Source organism: Seriola lalandi, unplaced genomic scaffold (assembly GCF_002814215.2).
Source record: "Seriola lalandi dorsalis isolate HSWRI2012SDOR001 ecotype SW California unplaced genomic scaffold, Sedor1 jcf7180002054569, whole genome shotgun sequence".
Lineage (NCBI taxonomy): Eukaryota > Metazoa > Chordata > Actinopteri > Carangiformes > Carangidae > Seriola > Seriola lalandi.
In genome coordinates, this window is record NW_019525122.1 from 909,148 (window position 1) to 931,946 (window position 22,799).

Sequence of the window (22,799 nt, forward strand, 5' to 3'; positions counted from 1 at the left end):
AATCCCTCATCCTGGAGGGGAGGCCAGGGAGACGCACACTAAGGAGAAAAAACAGTCGCTGTTCTCCATCACAGGGCCCCTAATGATGCTCCACCTTAACCACTAACTGAGGAGAAAATGGCCACAGAGGTGCCACGGATGGGGGCTAATATGTTGGACTGATGACGCTCCATGAAGCCTCTGAAATTACAGCATATGTTTTGAGCCCAAATTATGTAAATAAAACATAAAGAATGAGTCATGTCATTTCAGTTTTATTTGAACGTACTTGAAAATTGTGCTGTAGGTTTCTATCTTGATGTCATCTATTTTGTAACACAACAAATTTTTGGCACAAAAACGGATGCTATTCTTTCTTCTGGGGTATTTTAGAGCCCCCTTCAGCTGTAATGACATGGGGACCCTAAACAAGAGAAAAAAGCCATTGAGAATACACATAAAAGCTGAACAAAAATGTTCATATTTTGATGCAGACTGACCTAAGAGGTCTGGATTATGATTAGCTGCCTGGATGGGGTAAAAGGTCAGACTAGAGATAGAGGTCAGGCGGGGGTCAGACCGTCCCCAGGCATCATTACAGGAACATGGCTGATCGTGGTACACACTGCAGGAGACGTCCCTGCCTGGAAAACAAAACAGCTTCAGTCCATGTTCACTTTTATTTCCCTCTGTACCCCCCCCCCCCCCCCCCCCCCAACTGTGAGCATCACTTGTTCTAATTAGAAGAATGATAAAATACATGCATGTGTGTGTATTCCCAAGTGTAACTGTGCGTATTTATCTGTTTGGTCTCCTACTCTAATGGCTTCAGTGATGGAGGAGTGGAGGTGTGAGACGGCCTGTAATGAGAGGCAGAGGTGAGGGGGAGGCAGGGAGGAGCAGAGTGCCTGCTGGCTGAGAGGACAGACGCCTGGGGTGGTGAGGTGGATCTCCTGCTGCAGAGGTTGTTTCATTCAGACTCATATTAAAACAAGACCGCCGGCTTTACTCATCAGTCTGAGTCCCTGTGGTCCGGTACCACAGAGACCGCACTGTAATCTCTTTGTCTGCTCTGAAAGTAAATCCATCTTCATGAGATGTTTCATCCAGTGTGGAATCTTACATTTTGTTAATAAAAAAGAGGAAAAGAAGTTGCCAGTTGACAAAGTTTTTTTTTTTTTTTTTTACAATTTGAACCTGTTTCAGAAACTCTCTTCCATCAGAGTCATTTTCTTGATGTAATTTCTACAAAATCTTTGAAAACAATGTTGAATCACAGACTTTACCCATAGGTTGTCTGAAATAAAGATTGTGTGACTAAATGAATGGCTTAAATGGCTTTTTTAAATGAAGGAAGAAGCATCACAGCTAACCTGTGAAGTTACTGAAAAGTGTCTTAAAGCACATTTCATTAGGGCCGTGGATGCCTGCTCAAAAAAAATGTGAATTAATTATATTTGACTCAGACAGCCCGTAAAATAAATTTGCTTGATTTTTCAGTGTTGAAGTAGTATAAAGTGTAAAGTATACAAAACAAAAAAGGAGGAGCTGCAAATACAAAATTAAAAAAATAACCAAATTAAAATGTAAAGACATCTTGGAAAATAAAATAAAACAAAATAAAGTTTAATCCTTTATTTTGTTATTTGTAATTAAATCGGAAAAATTGGATTTCTCTTTTCAACTTTGCAAGTGGCAGTAGCCACAGTTAGTATATAATAAAGTGCATTAATTTATTGTATCCCAAATTCCAAAACAGTACACTATGAAGAAACATACACACATGTACTGTAAAGTGTTGGTAGTTGGCAATTAAGAGAAAACTTTTAACTGTATTAAAGTTAATGGAAAAATCTGTTTCATCACAAAGGAAACATTTTCACTGACGGCGATGGTTTCAATAATTAGTAAGCCTTTTTCACAGCAGTCGTTTTGACTTCTCATAGGAAAAACACAGGTGCAACTATTAACATGAACATTGGCTCTGTTCTATTCAACCAGTGATTCCCCTTGTGGCATGTCAAAATGTCTTCCATGAGAAAGGCCTATCAAACAGTCTCAAATATACTCATATACAGTAGGCACACTTTCAAACACATGCACATAAGCTGACCACATTCACAGATGTTATTACCTGTTTTATATTTGCCGCTGCATTTTCTGATTCCCAAAATCCCCCTGATGGAATAGGTGGACTCAGAGGAATGGGTTGCTCCCATGGCAACAGATGATGCTGATGATACTGCAGGGCAGAGGTCAGCGTCAGGAACCATTAGAGTCAGAGAGGGGGACAGACCAAGAGAGAGAAGACGAAGAAAAACTTACCAACTTCACACGACTCAGACTGGACTTTGCTTCTAATGATCCTGTGAAGACAGAGGGAACTCAGTCAACACTCATTTCAATGATCTGTGTTGTCAAACAAACACACACATGTGGTCCTCTATACCTGTTGATGGAGCTGATGCTGGGCACGCTGTCATGGTCACACACCTGCTCAAGCATCAACCTGTCTCTGATCTCCCAGGCGAACATGGTGGGGTTGGTGTGTTTCAGATGCAGGACCCTTTGCACAACTTTTGGAGTGGCCACTTTGGGCTTAGAGCCTCCAATCACTCCTGGTCTGATGCTCCCTGTCTCATTGTACCTGAATGAACAATAATGACATCTGTCAGGAGAGGTTAACATTTTACCTGAAAAGTATATAAGTTGGAATAGAGTGAGAAAACAAGCACAGCAATCTACTGCAGATGTTCTGCAAATCGAACACCTTGTTAATGAGAGAAGTCAGAGGAGAATGGCCAGGCTATGGTAATAACCACTCTTTACAACTGTGGTGAGCAGAAAAACATCCCAGAATGCACAGCACTGCACAATCTGAGGCAGCAGTGGGCACAGACTCACCAAAACTGGATAGATGAAGACTGGAAAAACATAGCCTGGTCTGATGAATCTGGATAGCTGATGAGGCTGCAGATGGTAGGGTCAGAATTTGGCTTCAACAGTATGAATCCATGACCCAACCTGCCTTGTGCCAACAGGCCAGGCTGCTGCTGCTGGCGTAATGGTGTGGGGGATGTTTTCATGGCACTTAAGGCCCCTTAATATCAATAAATCATTAGCCTATTCAAATGCCACAGACTATCTGAGTATTGACCATCCCTTCATGGACGCAGTTTACCATGTTCTAATGGCTACTTCCAGCATTATAATTCACCATGTTGCAAAGTAAAAGTCTTCTCTAACTGGTTTCATGAACATAACAATGAGTTCAGTTTAGTTCAGTGTCATCCCCAGTCACCAGATCTGAATCCAGTAGAACACCTTTGGGATGTGGTACAACGGGAGATTGGCAGCATGAATGTGCAGCTGACAAATCTGCAGAAATGATGTGATGCAATCATGTCAGCATGGATGAATCTTAAAGGAAAGTTTCCAACATCTGACATCATGCCACTAATATATAGCCTATCAAATAATATTGGAAATAATTTAAACATAGCCTTCACAGTCAAATATCAGGAATTTATGCATTTTCATGGAAGTGGGCAATTATAAATAGTCATATAAATTTAAAAATGGCCTATACATTTTAAGATGTAGCTGGTTTCCATGTGTGAACACTGTAACACTTGTTACTATGTCAGTGTACAGTGCTGTACAAATAAAGGCCATGCAGGCAACAAAATGTTTCACCCCAAAACCAGACTTGTTACAGATAATTAATGTCTATGAAATGAATGAATGAATAAATAAATAAATAAATAAATAAATAAGCTACATAAATTTACCTGGCCAGTATTTTGCTGACACAGCCGTGACTGACGCGCAGGCGGCGGGAGATCTCACAGGGACGCACGCCGAATTGCGCGAGCTCCACAATCCGCTGTCTCACCACGTGCGGTAACGGGCGCCCGTTAACGAAGACTCCGCCGAGCTGGTTCACCCCGCCGTTCCCTGAGCAACGGAGGGGAGCGGAGTTTTTGCTACACCAGCGTTCACATTCAATTGTAAGTAACTGCATGGACACCCGTGCCCTCAACATTAGTCAGTTATGATAAGTAACAAAAAGGTGTAGGCTACAAAATAAGAAACGTGGTTACTTACTGTGCTTCACGGCGAGCGGCACCTGTCCAAAGCGTAGACCTACTTCCATCACACATTTACGTCTCTAAAAAGTCTGCAGTCCTCCTGAACTTTAGTCGTTGGTTTCTACCGAGTGTAGTTGTTTTGGAGGAAGAAACATTTTCATTCAAACGTAAAACCGAGAAGAAGAGGATTTGACACAGAGAGCACTGCTCAGATTCTGTCCCGTGAGTCTGTGATGCTGAGTGACAGGGTGGACAGCCTCACTGCCGCTCTCAGCACCTGAGCAGTGGACAGCTGCACGAGCCTGGTTTGATTGGACACTCATGGCACTGGTGCACGCAACCAGTTCTCCTTTTGCTTTTAGTGGTTAGGAAGCATGTGATATTGTGATTTCAGAATGTTTAAAAAATGCTGGGATAAGCCCATAAAAAACCCGCCATGTAAGATCCCTTTATTAATGATTTAATATTATTATTATATTTTCAACAGAAATTGAGAAACCATTAGCCCTTCAGTAATGCCATACTAACATTTACAACTGCAGACGTGATGACTCAGAAAGGGCAAAACCCTAAGTACTTATTAATAGTTTACTAACATTTATAACTGCATTATTACTGAATAGAAACATACACCCATGTTTTAGGAAGACACTTGATGCAGGGCACACTGAGTCTTTACTGAAACAACAGAGTGACAACTTTTTGACTTAAAAAATATGGTTTTGTACTCATAAAGTTCCTTTAACAGGTCCATGAATCAGCTCACACCTTAACACTATTGCAAATCCAGTTTTGGCCCTGAACTAAATAGCACCCTCTAGAGAAATGTGTATATGAAAATATGGAAATAGGACGTATTCTACTTATATTATCCAATAACTAGGCTTTGTGGATATTAAATGCACAATATTATGGCTGAAAGATACTGGGTATGCAGCTCATGACCAAACGCAATAATTGACCCTGACGTGATTTGAACACGCAACCTTCTGATCTGGAGTCAGACGCGCTACCGTTGCGCCACAGAGTCTGATGAAATATGTCTCATATGTCCAATAATCACCTCATAGCGAACATTGACCAAAAAATCTTTATGTATCGTATTAAATCATTTGTGTGTTTTTTCTAACACCAATGTAAAATGCTACTCGTCTGAGCAGCAAAGCAATTCCGAGATTTTCAAAGTTATGCAGTGTGGCTACAATATCCGTTGTATCTACAATAACCATTGCATCCTAAGTCGACTACATGTACAGTCGTTTAGAACAGTAAGAAAGCCAATAATTAAAAATCACAAGTTTGCTGTCTTGATAAGAGAAGTTTCCATTTGTTGACACTAGTGGAAATATGCAACCGGTAGCTCTAGAGTCAGACGCGCTACCGTTGTGCCAGAGAGTCTGGATACACAATCATAGTATGTCCAAGAATCAGCTCAGAGCAAACATTTACCAAAAATGTACCGGTATTCTAAATCTAGTGTTATCGCTACACATTGTCAGGCTCTTGAGAACTAAATAGTTAAATTTAATTTCTCAGATTCAGTACTGTATATATAACCATTGTATCATAAGTCTTATACTACATGTACAGTTGTTTAGAACAGTAAGAAGGGCAATAGTTGAAAGACTGGAGTTTGCTGTCCAGCTTAAAGCACATATAGTGACCCTGATGTGATTTAAACACACAACCTTCTGATTTGGAGTCAGACTCACCACCATTGCATCACAGAGTCTATTTACATTTGCTGGCAGGTCCAGTGGATGTATAACTGGTCAGTGCGCCATTCCCATAACTGTCCCTTCTTTACATATTGATTTCATATTTCTATCAGTATTACAACGGAGACAAACTCTGTCTAATAAAGCAAATTTAATTTACTTTCATTTCTTCTCTGTTACCTCGACAGACATCTGTCAGCCTTAGAGGAGAAAAAGAAGAAAGACAAAGACTTAACAGAGGACATCTAAAATAAAAATCCAATTATTAAAACTTTGTCCTTTGACTTTCCTTTTTTAGAAATTTCTCCCTTTGCTACTGTACCATCAATACAGAAAATGTTATAATGTCCTTGCTTTTTTCAGCATAGTCGTAACAAATGAGGTTGTAACAATAATCACTTAAAAGAGCTTCATTTAGACATTCAAAGAGTCTTAGGCTATGTGATCTATCTGTAAATGATCCAAAGGCACGGTGGAAAAAAATAATCATTGAGTCTCAGCAGTTTTCATCTGACAACCATGGCTGTTTTCTTAAACACCTACTGTGCATTTTAAAGCTCTTACCATCAACACTTAACATTAACTACGGTTCTTTTTACATTTGTATTATTTTAAATTTTACATGCAGATCAACAGCTTGTCAAACTCTTCCAATAAGCAAAGTGTCCTGCAGGAGCAACCCAAAAATTGCTCCTATTAATGACTTTTAACTGATCTATGAAGTAAGAGTAAATGATTTAATAAATATTAATAAAGCAATCAAAAATTAACTACAACACATACACCTTTTATAAATGGTGCTGTACCAGCTCCCCAAATTCCTTTGTAGAGTAATTTAAAGTCGTTGCTATGGGTATATTTTTTGAAATCCACTGCTTATAATGTTTCTGTTATTAAAACTCAATCCTTAAACATCACTTCATGACGGCTATATTACTCTATTTACACACAGGGAACGGCACTTGCAGCCAAACTCCGTGTTTTTTTTTTTTTAACTCTGGGTTTAGTTTTGGTTGTCCAACATTTTCCCGGAAACGCCGGGTACACAAGCATGGAAGCAACAATCCCTTCAGTAGTATGGAGGGAGACAATTAGTAATGGGGTTTTACCGAGATATTGTGAACTAAAAACGGTAAGCTTCCGAAAAAGGCCGTTATATACTTGTTTTTTACTTAGTTGTCTTTGCTAATTCAGCTACATTAAAATCTTCTGCTACTACGAAACTGATACTGTTAGCATAGAGCTGGTTAGCCTAACGTTAACCCACGTGTGAGGACATTTTGTGTGTTAACATCCAAATTATAGAATTAAAAAAGAAACGGGAGGCTTTATTTCTGACTATTTTCTGAGTTAGTTGTAACAATTGAGAACTGCTATTTGGTAGCAGTGCATCGAGCCGTCGTTGTGTGGCGCTGTTCAGCCGCCGTTTGTGTCAGGTTGTACTATGAAATACACTAAGGTAAAGGAAGAGGATGATGACAGCGAGGAGGCAGTCTTTATTGTGGACACCGATAGTTCAGATGGTGAAGGAGTGATCGAGTTAAGTGACCGGAAACATCAGAGCAGCTGTAAATGGCTCAGCAGGGAAGGATCTCCTCCACTTCTCTTGGCATTCACCTCTGGACGGGCTCCGGTGGAGAGCAGCTGCCCCAGTCCAGCTTCCAGTACTGCCTTACAGGAGGAGGAGGAGGAGGAGGATGATGATAGTGAGCAGCCCGTCGAGGAGTGGATGATCCTGGGAGGAGAGGAGCAGGTGGGAGACTCAAGCATCCAGCTCAACCTTGGCCACTGGAGCAGCTCTGAGGATGACTCTGGAGATGAAGGTTGATATTGTGTTGCTTTTGAATATTCCTACTGTTAGAGCCACGAAATAGTTTTGGTGGTTGAATTTGCATTTTGGGCTTCTGAAGGAAAAACAAGTGAAACTGAGTGAAGTTCAAGGAGATGTGTCCAAAAGTGCCCAGCTACATGGGCTGAAGGATTATCTTTTGCCATGCAATGATAAGAAAAATAATTATACAAGAATCAGGTACAAAAACCTGTCTCTAACTTGTAATCTGGCTCAGACAGTGTATGTTAGAGTTACAGTGTATAGGCTACAATTGTGTGGCTTTGCCTCTGAATTTGGGATTTGAGAACCCTTGTTCTCTGAAATTATGTTACTGCTGCAGTAAACCTATGAACACCCATATTTCCTCTTAGCAAAGATATAAGGTGATTAGGTACATACTATGATTAATATGCTTACAAACAAAACAGGCCACACTGCTGTTGCCACTTAGGGACTTTTGGTCGAAGTAAAGTTTTTATCAAAGTATCTGAACAACTATTATAATCAATTTTTCTATCGAGAAAAAAACAGACTTCCTTTTCAGCATAATGGATAACTCCATGGGCAGTAATATTTCATAGATAGTGTAGCAGAGTTATAAGCTTAAACAGTTATCCTGTGTGTTGAATAACAGAGATTTATTTAAATCTGTGGGGGTGCAATTTATTTTTAAACATGTACAGAGACAGTTTGCTCTGCATGCGCTCTGTTTTTCAGAAATGCTCTGCCTCATGAAGATACTCATATTTATACCAGGGAGCTGCCCTGCACAGACACTTCATCATGTTTTGCCAGCCAGCAGCTCCACTGGAGCAGAGAGATTTTAGGGTTCTCCTCGCACATAAGTGATAGTTACTTTAGGAGGGTGGTTTTCATCAAGTTTTTAAGCCCTGAGAGATTCAGCTTTTACAAGACAGAAGACCTGGGAAACACTACATTTATTAGGCTCGGTAAAACTCCCAATCTGTCCTTTTTTGTGAGGTCTGTTTTTGGAAAAGTGTGTTGCAGTTCAAGAAGTATCCTGTGGGAAAACCAGTCAATTATGGCTTATGGCATTATAGACATTTGTATCTGCATAAGTTAATGTTCTCCATTGTCAATCTCCCCATCACAGATCCAAATTTTAAGTCAGTTAAAGATACTTGGGCTGTATCAGAAAAAGACAAGGTAAGTTTTGGTATCTAATCAGTTTTAAGGAATACAACAGCAGAACTCATTTATTCAGGGAAATGTGTCTATTATCATTATACAGACCTCTGGCACCTTGACTAGCACTCAGTATTTTTTTCCTACTCTTTATTTAGATTTTCAAATTTCAAATTTCATCATATGTATGTGTGTTTATGTATATGTATGAATACAAAAACACATTTTACAAATACATGCCTACGCCTTTTACTACAATATTGAAACAAAAACAACTATTTACATTGCAGGACATTTATTGTAGAAGTTAAGCAGTGAGTAATAAAATTTACAGTATGGATTTAGAGAACTGTGGTAAGAGACAGAAAGAAAATTGCTTTTGTATTTATGGTTGGCTTTAATATTCCAGTTTAAACTCTGTAGAATTAGTTTACATAATTGGATTTTTTTAATATACTGACCCTCATTTCTTTGTCTTCTCATATAATCTAGGGTGGCGCTGATCAGTCTCTGTCCAGCCGCTATTTTGGGCCTGGTCGTTCTCTGATCTGTCAAATCTGCAACAGGACGGGACACCTTGCCAAAAGCTGCTACTACCATAAGGTAAAGGAACACATACCCTTTTCTCTTACATACAGAAAATATACTTTTACACTGTCAGTAAGTAGGTAGTGAACATATCAAATAACCATTGCAGGAGTTTGGCAGTTGTTGGCTTGACATATCGACTCAGCTGCTGAGACTTCAGGATTAATGCTGCAGTAAAACATTGTGTAGATGTGTTATGGTGATTATCATATTATTTTCTAAATCTAAATCTACACAGTAACCTGTAAGTTTTAGTCATTTGAGCCTTTATTTCCCCGTCACTGATCTTTTGATTTTATCCACAGCAGTGCTAAAATTAATCACTGATTATATTTGTGAGGTTTAGTAATTTTGATTGAGATATCACTGCAATGATGGTTTACAGATATGTGTGATACCCTTAGTAGTATTGGCACTGTAAATATCCAGCTGTGTGTAATTGTGGTGTGCAATGGCGGCTGTTGCTGGAGAACCTTGCTGATGTGATACAGTCAGTAAAACTGCACTTCACCTCTTGCCTTCTTCCTCAGTCTTTCTTTAGAGGCTGTCACAAGATGTGTAAAGACTTCAGTGTTGTAATCCCATAGTCCCCTGTAGAGGTTGATTGACAATTGAATATCATAACATCCATCTTAAAACCCTTGTAAAAAACTTTTTTTTGTCTCTGTGTCTGCAGAAATGTCCCACCTGCGTCCTTTGTGGGGTCAAGGGGCACATCCAGAAGATATGTCCAAGCCGCCCCTGCCCCAGCTGTGGGCTGCCTGCACATGGCCTCAGGCTGTGTGAAAAGCCCCCAGTATGGAACCAACACTGCCAACGTTGTGGGATGACAGGACACCTCTCTGATGTGAGTCTGTCTGTTAATCCCCAGGTCTGGCCCCTTTGAGTGTTTGTGTTGCTGTGTTGAAGGAAACTTTGAAAGCATTTGTCAGTTGTGTGTTGACAATTTTTTTTAGCCTCAGGCTTGTGTGGGTTCCATTTATAAAGTGTTGTTTGATCTCAGCACACAGTTCCTCCCAACTCAGAGCAGTTAAACTCTGCTTTTTCCTGGGTTTTTCTCAGGCCTGTCCTGATACATGGAGACAATACCACTTGACGGTGAGTTCAAGATTTGACTTTACTGCACTTTCTTATCTCACCCCCTTTTAATAATCAAGCTTCTAAACAATAAAAGGTCTTTCTGACAAACTGTAGAAACACTATTAATATGAGTTTTTAGTGTTTTTGCCTAAAACTAGAAAATGAAATCCTTAAAACATATTTCCATGGTGACTAATGTCCTTTGTCCATGTTCAAATGTGTTCGTTTTTTTTTTTTCCAGATTCGGTTAGAGGTTCCACTCAGGCCACGGACCGTCCGCAGGTTCAAACATAAGAGATGCCTCGCTCATTGTTACAACTGCTCTAAGAGGGGACATTATGGCTATGTAAGTGGTCATTGAAATAATGATAATAATAATAAGAAGAAAGATAAAAAGAAATGCAGCTGCAAATGCTTTACAACAAAGAAATTACATGCAACAAGTATTTCACATGAGAAGACATAAAATGAACATAAAGACATGTCAAAAACATTAATGGAAAATGAGATGGAAAAATAATAAAATAATAACAGAAATAAAAAATAGAAATAAATAAAGTTAAAAAAGAGGTTACACAGAATGCATAAAATCAATTAAAACTTTTTCTTTAGGACGAAATTATTTTCTAAGAAAAACTTTTCTTTGTACACTCTTCTATTAAATGGCACCTCAGCTCGGAGGAAAACGGTGCTACAGAACCTCTTTTCCCAACGGACACAAATGCACCACAGCTTTTGATTACACTGGGGTCAGCCTCTTTCTGCTGCCCCAGAACATTTTCCTTACCGGTGCAATCTCATTGTGGGTTTTATCTACGCTGGGCACAATGTGAAGGTGCCCCAGAAATAACTGCCCTCTTCTGTGGTGCTGTGGGGGGTCGTGGTGAGGTCTGAAGTGGAGAGATACGTTTTTAGCTTTCCTTTAAAAAATACTTAGCGGACAGGCTGCTCTGATATCTACATATAGTGTGTTCCATAGCTTTGGGTCGTATTTGACAAAGACCGGTTGCCCGATTTCTCTGTGGCTTTTGCTGGGAACCTTCAATAAACCAGCAGTAGATGATCGCAGTGTACTTGGAGGTATATAGTTATCAGGGAGATTGCAAAGTAGTTTGGTCCTCGCCCATGAAGGCCTTTGTATATAAGGATAAGAATAAAATCAATTCTAAATGTAACAGAGGCCAGTGCAGGGCAGCTAAAACTGGACTAATGGGCTCTCTCCTCTTGGTTCTGGTTAATAGCTGAGCTGCAGGGTTTTGAATGAGCTGAAGTCTCTCAATGTTTTTTTTTTTTTTGTGACGAAAAGGAATCCTTCCCTTACTTTTACTGTCTCTACTTGTCGTCTTGGCTTCTGTTTTCCATGTCTTTTCTGTCTTTTTCTTTACACTGTCATGTCTCTGTCTGCCATTCTCTTCCCCTCTTTATACCTCTGTCCAACATATTCTCCCTCCTTCAATCTGTTTTGGATTGCATCTACTCTCTCTTCTCTCTTTTGTTTTTTTTTCTCCACCATCCTGCATCCGTCTTTCACCTTTTCTCTTATTCCTTACCTTTGAGTCTCTCTCTCTGTTCACACCAGGAATGCACTAAAAGGAGGATGGTCAGTCGGACTTTTCCTTCACTGCCTTACGTTTGCCACTATGACACCATTGATGACATCCTCCAATGTCGTACCGGGATGCAGGGAAAAGCCAAAGGTGACAAAACGTTTATTATATATACAATGATGTTATGTGATCTTTATTGATGTTTTTGAAGGGGATGGGGTTTCTTATTGGGAAAAAAAAACATTTAGTCTCCCAAGTGTCCCCTTTCACAGATATATGAGGACAAAATTGCTATATTTTGACAATACAATTAATGGACATGCAATGAAACAGAAATAATCTGAGTAAGTGATATAAAAACTAGTTCAGTATTACCACAAAAAAATTGTGTTGATGGAGCTTTGCAGCCTCTATTAGTTTATTCACTGTTAGCATTTTACATGGTTTGGCTGTTGTTTCAAATGAACTCCTTCATAACCAAAAAAACAAGCTCTTTTTTCTACCAGATGAAGGGACTTTTTCTTCTTTTCTTAGAGATAATTACTGTAATTATGGTAATTATTATGACCCTCTATGGTGAGTGTGACATCCAGCTATGTCCCAGTGTGTATTGCTAAGAGCAGGATGGTAAGGTGACCAGTCATCTCATCTTCATTACTCATGTTGGGCAAGATTTAAACCGTTCTACTAGTTCTGAAATTGGTTTTTAAAAGTAATTTAACAACGGGTTTGAAAATAGTTATTTACTGTCATCTGTGGTTCAAAGTGTCAAACCTTTTTCACCTCTGCTTTCTTGAACCTGTAACCCCGCCCAACATTGATGTCACAATGTCCTGGACATCACCGCAGCAAGTTGAGAAGTTAAAACACTGGAGATCAACAAAAACAATATATTTTAGGGGGTGTTAAGTTACTATTTAAAGCAGTAATATGGTTATTATTTTCTGCCACTTTAGCAGAACATGTTGTAAACACAACATTGAGATGTTATCATCTCAAAAGACTTACAGTGAGTGTGTTACCAACTGGTTACCTATTTACATTCAACTGATGTAAGCAGAGCAATATTAGCATTGATTTGGAGTCATGTTTTTGGCCACTCAATGAATGTAAACCAACATCCAGTCTCTTTTTAGCTGTTTTTTTTATCTCCAACAATTCTTGAGGGAAACGTTTGGCTCTTTAGCTGCTAAATGTACCATTATGTTCACCAGCTGGTCACTGATTTTGTCTGTCTGCCGTTTGGTGCTGAGCAGGTGGGTTTATCAGCCTGCTGGTGGAAACAGGGTTGGTGAGGGTGGTGAATGTGAATCAAAACAGTGAAGTTGGGGACCATGAAACCAACACACTAAGCTGAAAGATGCTGAAACGCTCTGTAGACCTAAGGGGAGCTGCAGAGATAGTTGATAATTCTAAGTGGGTTTGTCTCGGTGAACAGCCCCTCTCACATTACCTCTATACAGGCTCACACTGATTATCAAGGATACCATTTTGTCATTGTTGTGTGTTTTCAGAGCTTGTGAGTGCTGGATCCATGGGTACTTCTGACCAGCATCACTTGTCTGAACCAACAGGGGAGAGTGGTGAGGAGAATCAGCCGATCAAGGGGAGGAGCAGAACAAAGCAGGAGACCTGTAGACGAGCTGGCAGGAGGAAGACATGGCCAGAGAGGCGCAGAGAGAGACAGGAGATGAAGAGACTAAGGAGAGGGGCTCAATCCAGACGAGAAGGAGGACTACTGGAGAGGTCCTGGCGTAACTCTGATGACGAAGCATGCCACTCAGACCCCTTCAAGTCTCCCCTCCATGGTCACCGGCAGTCCGCACCCCCACCACAGAAGAGGAAGAGGGAGGAGACAGGTGGCAGAAAGAGTAGGAAGAGCAAAGAGGCGGAGAGGTGGAAGAAGAGACGAGGGATAAAACGTGGGGATTTGTATCCTCATGGCAACATAGACATCGGAAGTGAAAACCTTCTCTCACCAAAGCAAAGAGTACGCCACAGAAGAAGATAAAGTGTGATTGTTTTTTATATTCTTTAGTTTTAAATAGTGAGAATTGTAACTGGATAACAAAAAATATCTTGTATCTTGTGGTCTTTTGATTGATTCATTTATTTATTGTTAATACAAAAACTGTTGAATGGCATATACAGTTTCTGTTACTGGTATGAATGTACTTTTGTACTGTAAGTACATTTACTACTATTACACCGGCTGGGCCAAATTTGAACTTTTCAACATACAGTATTTTGGAATATATTTTTACACATCATACCTCCTTTTTTGGAACATTTATATGATGTGTGTGAGTGGTTTGTTATCTCCCTAAATATAATGCTAGGTTTAGAGTAACATATCATTTTCTGTAATTAAATACTTGAAATCGGGTCAAAGGTACAGACCTTTGATTGGCATTTGTAAAGCATTTACAGTATCTTGGAAAGACAACGACAATAAACATGCATTTCTAGATAACCTCGTCTATAATTTGTGTTCAAAGATAAATGATTACTGTGAAACGTTGGCTACGTAAAGACAAACGAGAAGATGGGGGTTAGGTGTATGTAGTACATCGGAGAAGGTTTCAAACGTGAGCGTATGTATGAAGTCAGTGTTTTTCAAAGCGCTGTCTTATAGTATCTGCTATGAAGCTGCTGAATTATTAATGAGCTGAGCAGCTGCCCGGGGTTTGCCAGACCGAAGCAGTCAACTCAGATAACAAGCGTCTACTTCAAATCGAACTTGACCGCTGCCAATTAAATAAAAGTCGCTTTTGCAGATTTAGTAGAAACTTCAACATGTCCTCGCTTTTGGGTTTGTGTGATTTATCTACAACAATGACGCGAGTTAGCCTATTGCCGAGCGATACGTTTCTCTGTGATCGATTGGGGGCGACTCGGCAGAGATGTGAAACTCCCATTGATTGATCTCCACTACACTCCCCGCTGACCAGAGAAAACACAGCGAATGCGAGAGGGGATTTAAATTGGACAAATATTGTCCACCTTACTTGACGGATAAGGTAGCTATCTGCTTTCTCGTGCGGTCTGAGGTAATCCGCTATTAGCACCGTTTAACGACTAGCCTAACATCGATACAGTGCGGCGTTAGCTAGCTTGTAATGTCGGCACTGTTGGACTTGTTTTCCCCTCTAGACCCCGCTTCCTTTTAGCCTCGGGCTAGCTGGAAAAATCGAAATTATGCTAATGAACGAGCAGGTATAGTTTGCCAACGCAAAGGGGTGTAACTTTACTACTTACAGTGGGCTCCCCGTTGCAGTTTAGTTGTAATTTGTTCACAAACCAATGCTAATAACTTTGTTTCACAGCCAGCTATCAGGGCGGTTGGTTTCCTTTAGTTTGCTAACGCTCGACAGCTAGCCATCTTGCTTGTGTTCAGGGATTTAAGTATTAAACTTGGCTAGCTTTTGGTGGCAGAGATATTAACTTCAGTTGCAGTTACTTGCTAATGTATGCGTCGGCAATGGACTCACTCGTTTAGGACCCAACTGCTTGTTACCAATGCCTGTAAAAATACTTTATTTTACTGTCGAAAAGCCTGACAGTGGTCCTCTGTGAAAAGACAATAGAGAACCTGAGACTTGCTCAGCTGTTGTTCTGGTAACGACGAAAACCACTGATAACTAAACTGTATTTTGATTCTTGTTTTGCTTTACCGCATGCCGATTTAACTAGAACATTTCAAAGCTTATGCACGTTCATAAGTAATAAAATACAAAAGCGGTCTCCGTTAAGTTGACCCGCACAGATAGCCGGGGGAGAGTGGATGGAGTCGATGCAGATGTTGCTTGTGCGACATATGAGGGCTGTGCTTCCCTGAACCCGCTGCTTCCAGGTATCCCACCTCATTATATTAAAACACCAGCTTTAAATGTCCCAGAAAACACTCGCAGTAACCCGTCGTCATCAGAGGTAACTAGGTGGAAATATAGACGCAGAGAAGCGGTCTGAAGAGGGAGGCTCCTGCCCGTTTCTGGACGTCCACCTCTCCAGCCTACCTTCATCACGTCCATCCACCACCGCCCTCCTCCTCTTCCTCTCCAGCCATGGACCCCCCGAGGACGCGGTCGCGGTCTCGGTCTGGCTTCTATCATTTCGGCATGAATGGCAGCGTTGGAAGCAATGGTAGTGGTAACGCGGTCGGTAACGGGAGCTTGATGAACGCCAGCGGAGGAGGGGTGAGCTACCCGCAGCAGAGCAACCCTGGCTGGGCGCCGCACCACGGTGGTCGTAGCTACCCGGAGAGCCAGCAGCAACACACCCAGGGGAGCTACCTGTCCGCAGGGGCGCAGCGCCACTCTTCGCACGGAGCTCACAGACACCCCGGGGCCGGTAAGCAGGCTTCAGTAAACAGGGCCTGCAGCCCGGCTAGATGCATCATTACACACACTCACACAGGATACACCCCCTGAGGGATGCAGGCAGACCACTAGCAGCTTAACAGGCTTTGAGACATTTAACTAAAAGGCTTGGTGCTTTCACTGCCAGCTGTTGCTTGAAAGGACAGCTATGTGTCATGTCAGGGGATGTAGTAGAGGCTCTGCTCTAGAGGTTTGAGTAGCATTTACTTAGGTAAATAGGGCACACCAGGTTCCTGAACTTCCTGTCTTGTGTGTCACTGCCTGGCTTAATACTTGCAGTGCAAATTATCCTGGCCCTCAGTAGGAATTTAGCACTGCAGAATTTTCCTTTGGATAGTCCAGGGATGGTGGTGCTGAAGGCCCACAGGTCATATTATGTTACTCCTGTGGAGATCGGGGACAGATTCATTTGCCTCGTGGTGTAGACATGCTACATACTCTTCAGTCTTTACGAGAGCTGTGTATGAGAGGAGTTGGATTAAAAGAGCAGTTTAGAGCCTTGACACAAGCCTTGAATTTGTTTGAAACGAAAGCTCTTTCTAGATAGTGATTTTATCTTTTTGTTTTAGATCGCTCACTGCTGTGGTACAGGCTGGCGTAATACAGTCATCCTAGCAGTTCACCATGAACCTTAGTGCTATTCAACTTACATTTTAGCCTGTGCAAAGCTCTATATTGTCCCAAACTAGTCAAACAGGTCCCTCATCAGTGATTCAGGGCAGAGTAAAGATTGATGTTGTACTTTTAAAGCACTGTCCAAACACAAAGAACCAGAGAAACAGTAGAGTTGATGGTTTATTCACTTTGTCATATCAGATTTATTTGTATTGCTCAGTATCAGTCAAACAGTGATTCATTTGACTCTTCATGCCCACAACATCGACAGTTCCTTACCCAACCCAAACTCACTAAGACTGAAAAACTCCCCAAAACCTTTAAAGAATAAGAGGAAGAAACGAATTAAACTGCCATATCAGAAAAATCAAAGTGAGACTGCACCCCAGGCTCTTGCCATTGTTTGCAACGTTAGTACCAGTCTGGTTAGTCTTCAGCAGGTTTCCATGGCTGGCTATTGGAAAGTGACCGGAGAAACCTTCTGTAATACCAGATTGGATCCCCTCAAAGGCAAAAAAAAGTGCAGTGAATGAATGAAAGCAGGCTTTTAATGGGCCTCTGTCGTAATAGCAGCACTGTTGCCAAACACCCAAAATAACCCACACATAGGGGACGCACACAGAAACACATGCTTCCTAAATTGAAAGACTACAGTGGGGTTTGTGTGAATGACTTAACCAGTGAATCTCCCTGCTGTGTGAGCTGCCTTATTCCTCTTAGCAGCTGCACATGCCTCTTCATCGTTGGCTTGTGTGTGTGTGTGTGTGTGTGTGTGTGTGTGTGTGTGTGTGTGTGTGTGTGTGTGTGTGTGTGTGTGAGAGAGTGTGTGAGAGTGTGTGAGAGTGTGCGAGAGTGTGTGAGAGTGTGCGAGAGTGTGTGAGAGTGTGTGAGAGAGAGACGTGTTCTGCTGTGCTTGTATGATGTGCATTACAGATTTTCTGTTTGCCTGTGCTTGTTTGTTTTTGTACGTGTCACAGTATTACACCCCTTGGTATCACTTTGTGCAGAAAGTGTCAGGGTTTGTTTTGGGGGTGTTAAAATGTGTGTCCCTGTGTTACCTCAGTTTTTTTTCCTTTTTATTTCCTCCTCCTCTTTCACTCCCCCAGTTTCAAACAGTGAGTGTTGCATCCCACAACCTGACAGCATTGCAACTTAATAGCAACCAGTTTTTACAGATTAATACTGTCATGAGATCTCTACAGAATATGTGGGTAAAATAGGTTGTTTCTTTATTTTTTTGGCTTGTCTCTTCTAAATAATGGTTCAAGTATTTGTATCTCAGTTAAAGACCAGGAGAAAAATTGCTACTCTGTGACAGCTGATACTCAAAGTTTTCGACACTGCCTGACTGGATTGTCATTCCTGAAAGAAATGGTGTCAGTCTTCCCCAGCAGCTATGCTTGGAGGAAACAAGGTTGTGTGTGCTCGCCAGCAGAGCCCATCCAGTCTGGCTCACCATCCCCTTTCCTATGGACCCTGGGGTGAATCAGCATTAACAGACCTAGTTCTGCACAAAACACATGGGCGGCAGAGTCCTCGGACCCTATGAGGTCTAAAGAAAAAGGGATGGTAGATGAATAAAGATGTAAGCCAGTGTGTTGGCCCTCCTGTCGGCTAGTCAGTCAACCAACCGTCCCTCTGGTCTCCGCAGCCACTGGCAGGGCGTCTTTGAGCTGTCACTATCGGCAGACTTCACATGGCTCTGGAGTGGTGTCACAAAGACAAGAAAGGGGTGGGTGGGTGGGAAAGGGGGGGCTCTTTCAGATCTGTTTTTTCTGAGGAGGCTGAAGGGGCTGTTTGGATGAGGGAGGCATGGAAGGAAAAAACAGAAAGAGATGATGGGAGGAGGAGTTTTTTTTCCTCCTCTTTTTGTTGATTAAAGGTTTTTGGGGGACTGCTTAGAGGAAACTCTTGTCAGCTGAGTTCAAGGACATCCTTCTTAAGCTGCTGAAATGTCTGTGTGCACATGCTGCATCCAGATTGCACATGTGGACTGTCAGATAAACAGCTGGGAGAGCATTGTGTTTTTCTGAGATTATGTGCATGGCGTTAGTGCTTTATGGAGTGATACGATTTTTCTCTTTTTTTACTATTTAATATTTTTGGACACACTAATCTCATTCATATCAATAAGTCTTTTCTGTGATGGTCTATTGATCTTTGGAGAGAGATTTCTATTGCTTATTTCCCCACCACAAGCAAATAACAAAATGGGCAAGAGGCATTCTACTGAGCAGTTGTTGCTGAGCTAATAATGATTCACTGCCTTGCTCAGGGATACTTCAGCATAGCAGATTTTTGATTTGAACCCAGACTTCCTGGTAATGATAAGGGAGTACTGTACACTGGTGGTTCAGTTTATGGGCTAGTACTAGGGCTGCAACTAACAATTAGTTTCCTTGATGATTAATCTGTGAATTATTTTTTTCCATTAATCAAGTCTAAAAAATGTTAGAAAATAGTGTGAAAGGTTGCTTGTTTTGTCAAACCAACAGTCCAAAACAAAAAGATATTCAATTTACAACGATAGAAAACAGACAAAAGCAGCAAATCGTAACATCTGAGAAGCTGAAAGCTGGTAACTGTTGGCATTTTTGCCTAATAAAGTACTTAAACAATTCCATCGATTATCAACATGGTTGCAGATTAACTTTCAATCAATCAATCAATCAATCAATCAATCAATCGTTTCACCTCTATCGTTTCACCTCTAGATAGCACACAATAACTTGCAGAAAAGTGATGACAATGTCTAGAGGCAAAAGTTATTAACGGCATTCAAACAATGTATTGTGTGCTTCAATTTGCATAAAACCAACAAGATGCTCCGAAATGTTGTTCATGTTTGATTGTGGATGTCTTGTGTGTCTGTTTCTGTGAGTCTGCATGGCAGGCTTTTCATGGTAGATCAGAGAGAATGATTTGTCTGTGAGAGGATGGTTCCAGCGTGATATCTTCCAGAGATGGGCTCCTCTCTTGTCTTACCATTTAAAGCTGGAAATTTTAAAAGCCTGATTGGAAGACAGACTCAGTGACAACAGGGAACTGTAAGTCTTGTTTGTGTACCAAGACGTCAGATGCACATTTTTCTTGTCAGTGTTGGATAATGTGGTGGTAAGTCAGTTTAACTGTTCAACTGTTCAAGCAAATCAGCCAGGCTGCATCAAGATAACGACTTTTTGGCATCCAGTGTGGTCTCAGAATGGAAAAAGAAATCAAAGGCAACCAGCTGCTTGTGTGTTTTTTGGTGTGGTTGTATTTATGTTGGCTAAGCAAGCTTATGTCCATGTGTCTTGTGATGTTGTTTTTCTTAGCTCTCTTATCTGATTGTGTTTTTATTTCCTCTGTGGCCTGCAGGAGGAGTGCTACATTTTCATCCAGATAATGTGTGCAGTGAGGATCGGGACAAAGTAAGTATGAAACATGACCACTGCCTGTTACCTCTGCTTTGATCCTGGTTTGAATAGGATTTGTAAGTTATTGTGTCTCTTTCTTATTCATTCTCTCCTTTTGTCTGTCCCCTTTTTCTTTTTTCCTGACCGACCATTCCTCTGGTTCCCCCTCCTTCACCTCTGTGCAGATGGAAGACAGCCCAAGCCCCAAGAGGCAGCGTCTTTCTCAGCAGTCCATGTTGGATCTGAGCTCTGCCCCCCCCTCTACTCCTTCCTCTCCCATTCGCCCCTGGGAGCTGCCTCCCAGTCGCAGACCACACCCCCACTACATGCCAGAGAGATGCCACACACCTGTTCGCAACCGACGCAGGTAAGTGTGTTAATGTGTGTGACCAAAATACACATAACCATTATCTTCATTATTAAGCTGGTAAATGTTCAGCCAATTAAATGTAAAAAATAATGAGAAATTCCCATCAAAGAATTACAAGATCCCAGATTTATATCTTTACAGTTTTTCTCAGTCGCTTTGGTTCATTTCTCGAATCATCCTCGACATTTGCAAAACAGTAAGTGAATTTCAATTTTCAATTTCAATTCGTACAAATAGCAAAACACCATGGATTACCTGCAAAAGCCAGTCTCTTACTCAAAATCTTTAGTTCATCTCTCAAAAGTAAATATCTGTGTCAATGAACATGTCACTGCCATCAGATGACAAGTCCTTGTGTTATTGTGTACGGATAAGACAGTCAAATTGCTTAGTCGTGTTGTCAATATAACAGTGTCTCTGGAGGGATGTTCTGATGTAAACTATGGCTAAAGTTTTGATGACACTTATTGTAAATTGTTAGTTACACCTTAGTGTATGTGGGAGATTGATTGCAAGAGACTGGACAAGATTCACATTTACGCTTTTACTGTTTTTATTTATTTGTTGACAGACCATGTCATTGTGATACAGAAAGGAAAAAGACAGCACTGCATAGCACAAATAAAAAAACAAAAATAAAGTAGAAATGTGAACATAGGACAATCTCCTTAGGGAAAACTGTACATGCAGCGCTGTAGGAATTACAGTGCAGTCTTCCTACACCTCCTGACGTTCCTGTCTGTTGGGCCACAAATTCTCATCCACATCACAACGAATATCTTCTCTTGCGATGCAGCGTGGAAAGAATCTTTTAGAGTGTCTTATCCAGCCTCTGCAGGCATCTGCTGTGATGTCATCACACGCTGCATCCATGGCGGCCAGAAGGGTCATCTGTGTATGTGGCTGGCGATCATATACTTTCCATCTCCATGCTGAGAAAAATTCCTCAATGGGGTTAAGGAATGGGGAGTAGGGTGAGAGGAACTCCATCAGCATCCTGTTGTGGGTCGCAAACTATTGCCTGATGATGTTGGAGCGATGGAAACTGACATTGTCCCAAACTATCACGTACTTTGGCAAGTCATCTCCAATCTCACCCCTCTCTTGTTCAGGGATGAGATCCCTTTAGAGAGTGTCTAAAAAGGTGACAAGACGCTCTGTATTGTATGGCCCAATAATGGGAATATGCGTTAGCACACCATTCTCAGAGATAGCAGCACCCATGGTTATGTTCCCGCCCCGTTGGCCCGGCACATCAACTGTAGCTCTGTGGCCGATGATATTTCGACCACGCCTTCTGCGTTTCGTTAGGTTGAAGCCAGCCTCATCCATGTAGATGAAGTTGTGCGGTGGTTCACTTGCTTCCAGTTCCATCATACGCTATATCCAGAAGACACAGAATGAGTTTTATGAATTACATGCATTTTCATTTTGGACAAGATACATTTACATCAAATGTATACAGCACATATTGCAACTTCTTTTCTACAGCCATAGCAAATGTGTAAAGGTCACACTTACTGTAATGTATATCAATGTTGTACTGTTTACTGTGAGGTACAGTTACTGCATGCTCATACGTGTTTTACCTGTACATACTGGTAGCGCAGCTCCTTCACTCTTTCACCATTTCTTTCAAATGGAACAGTGTACAGCTGCTTCATATTCATTTGGTGTCTTTTCAGCACCCTGTCAATGGTTGAGATGCTGACTGTTTGGATGTTTTCAAAGACGTTGTTGTCCTCTATAATGGCACTCTTTATCTCCCTTAGTCTTATGGCATTGTTTTCTACAACCATGGTGCAAATAGCCTCCTCCTGTTCAGGTGTGAAAAGGGGCCCTCTGCCACCCCTGTGAAGTTGCCTTGAAGTCCTATGTGGGAAAAATATAGTAATACAAAACACAAAATCTAGTAAGATAAAATGTCACTGTATAAAATATACTTACTGTATATTGTAAAATGCAAGTGGAATACTGTAATATTGTATGAAGCATTACAGAAAGTCTACAGTATTACAGTACAGTTCCTATTGTTAGATTACATACCTGCTCTCTCGACG

At 41.2% G+C, this 22,799-nt stretch overlaps 4 protein-coding genes and 1 non-coding gene across 7 annotated transcripts in view; 2 read left to right on the forward strand and 3 right to left on the reverse strand.

The window, feature by feature from the left end:
- Positions 1 to 6: 6 nt before the first annotated feature.
- On the reverse strand, positions 7 to 4,135 carry LOC111662768 (paired box protein Pax-5-like). Its single transcript, XM_087176774.1, has 7 exons — positions 4,087 to 4,135; positions 3,771 to 3,936; positions 2,429 to 2,626; positions 2,305 to 2,345; positions 2,114 to 2,221; positions 480 to 623; positions 7 to 11 (listed from the first exon to the last, which is right to left on the reverse strand). Exons 1-7 carry the CDS (start codon positions 4,133 to 4,135, stop codon positions 7 to 9), a joined length of 711 nt encoding a protein of 236 aa, XP_087032900.1.
- Positions 4,136 to 5,028: 893 nt separating this feature from the next.
- On the reverse strand, positions 5,029 to 5,100 carry trnaw-cca (transfer RNA tryptophan (anticodon CCA)). Its single transcript has one exon. It is a non-coding gene; the product is annotated as a tRNA-Trp (tRNA).
- A 1,731-nt stretch (positions 5,101 to 6,831) lies between these two features.
- LOC111662743 (zinc finger CCHC domain-containing protein 7-like) lies at positions 6,832 to 14,453 on the forward strand. 2 transcript variants are annotated; one of them, XM_023416704.2, is made up of 8 exons: positions 6,832 to 7,611; positions 8,734 to 8,786; positions 9,258 to 9,368; positions 10,030 to 10,200; positions 10,416 to 10,451; positions 10,675 to 10,779; positions 12,013 to 12,130; positions 13,495 to 14,453. In XM_023416704.2, exons 1-8 carry the CDS (start codon positions 7,233 to 7,235, stop codon positions 13,989 to 13,991), a joined length of 1,470 nt encoding a protein of 489 aa, XP_023272472.1. In that variant the 5' UTR covers positions 6,832 to 7,232; the 3' UTR covers positions 13,992 to 14,453. The 2 variants fall into 2 exon arrangements, with proteins under 2 accessions (XP_023272472.1, XP_023272473.1); XM_023416705.2 differs by having other exon boundaries at positions 13,555 to 14,453.
- A 455-nt stretch (positions 14,454 to 14,908) lies between these two features.
- Positions 14,909 to 22,799, forward strand: part of LOC111662813 (E3 ubiquitin-protein ligase RNF38-like) — a 16,977-nt gene continuing 9,086 nt past the window's right edge. The window contains exons 1-3 of the mRNA XM_023416799.2: positions 14,909 to 16,330; positions 20,332 to 20,384; positions 20,555 to 20,736. Of these exons, the coding sequence (XP_023272567.1) occupies positions 16,045 to 16,330; positions 20,332 to 20,384; positions 20,555 to 20,736 (521 nt within the window). The 5' untranslated portion in view covers positions 14,909 to 16,044. The remainder of the gene's footprint in view (positions 16,331 to 20,331; positions 20,385 to 20,554; positions 20,737 to 22,799) is intronic.
- Positions 21,034 to 22,683, reverse strand: LOC111662814 (uncharacterized). 2 transcript variants are annotated; one of them, XR_002761344.2, is made up of 2 exons: positions 22,329 to 22,683; positions 21,034 to 22,100 (listed from the first exon to the last, which is right to left on the reverse strand). XR_002761344.2 is itself a non-coding variant. In XM_087176770.1 (2 exons), the coding sequence occupies exons 1-2, from the start codon at positions 22,536 to 22,538 to the stop codon at positions 21,865 to 21,867; spliced, it is 465 nt and encodes a 154-aa protein (XP_087032896.1). In that variant the 5' UTR covers positions 22,539 to 22,667; the 3' UTR covers positions 21,034 to 21,864. The 2 variants fall into 2 exon arrangements, 1 of the variants encoding a protein (XP_087032896.1); XM_087176770.1 differs by having other exon boundaries at positions 21,034 to 22,119; positions 22,329 to 22,667.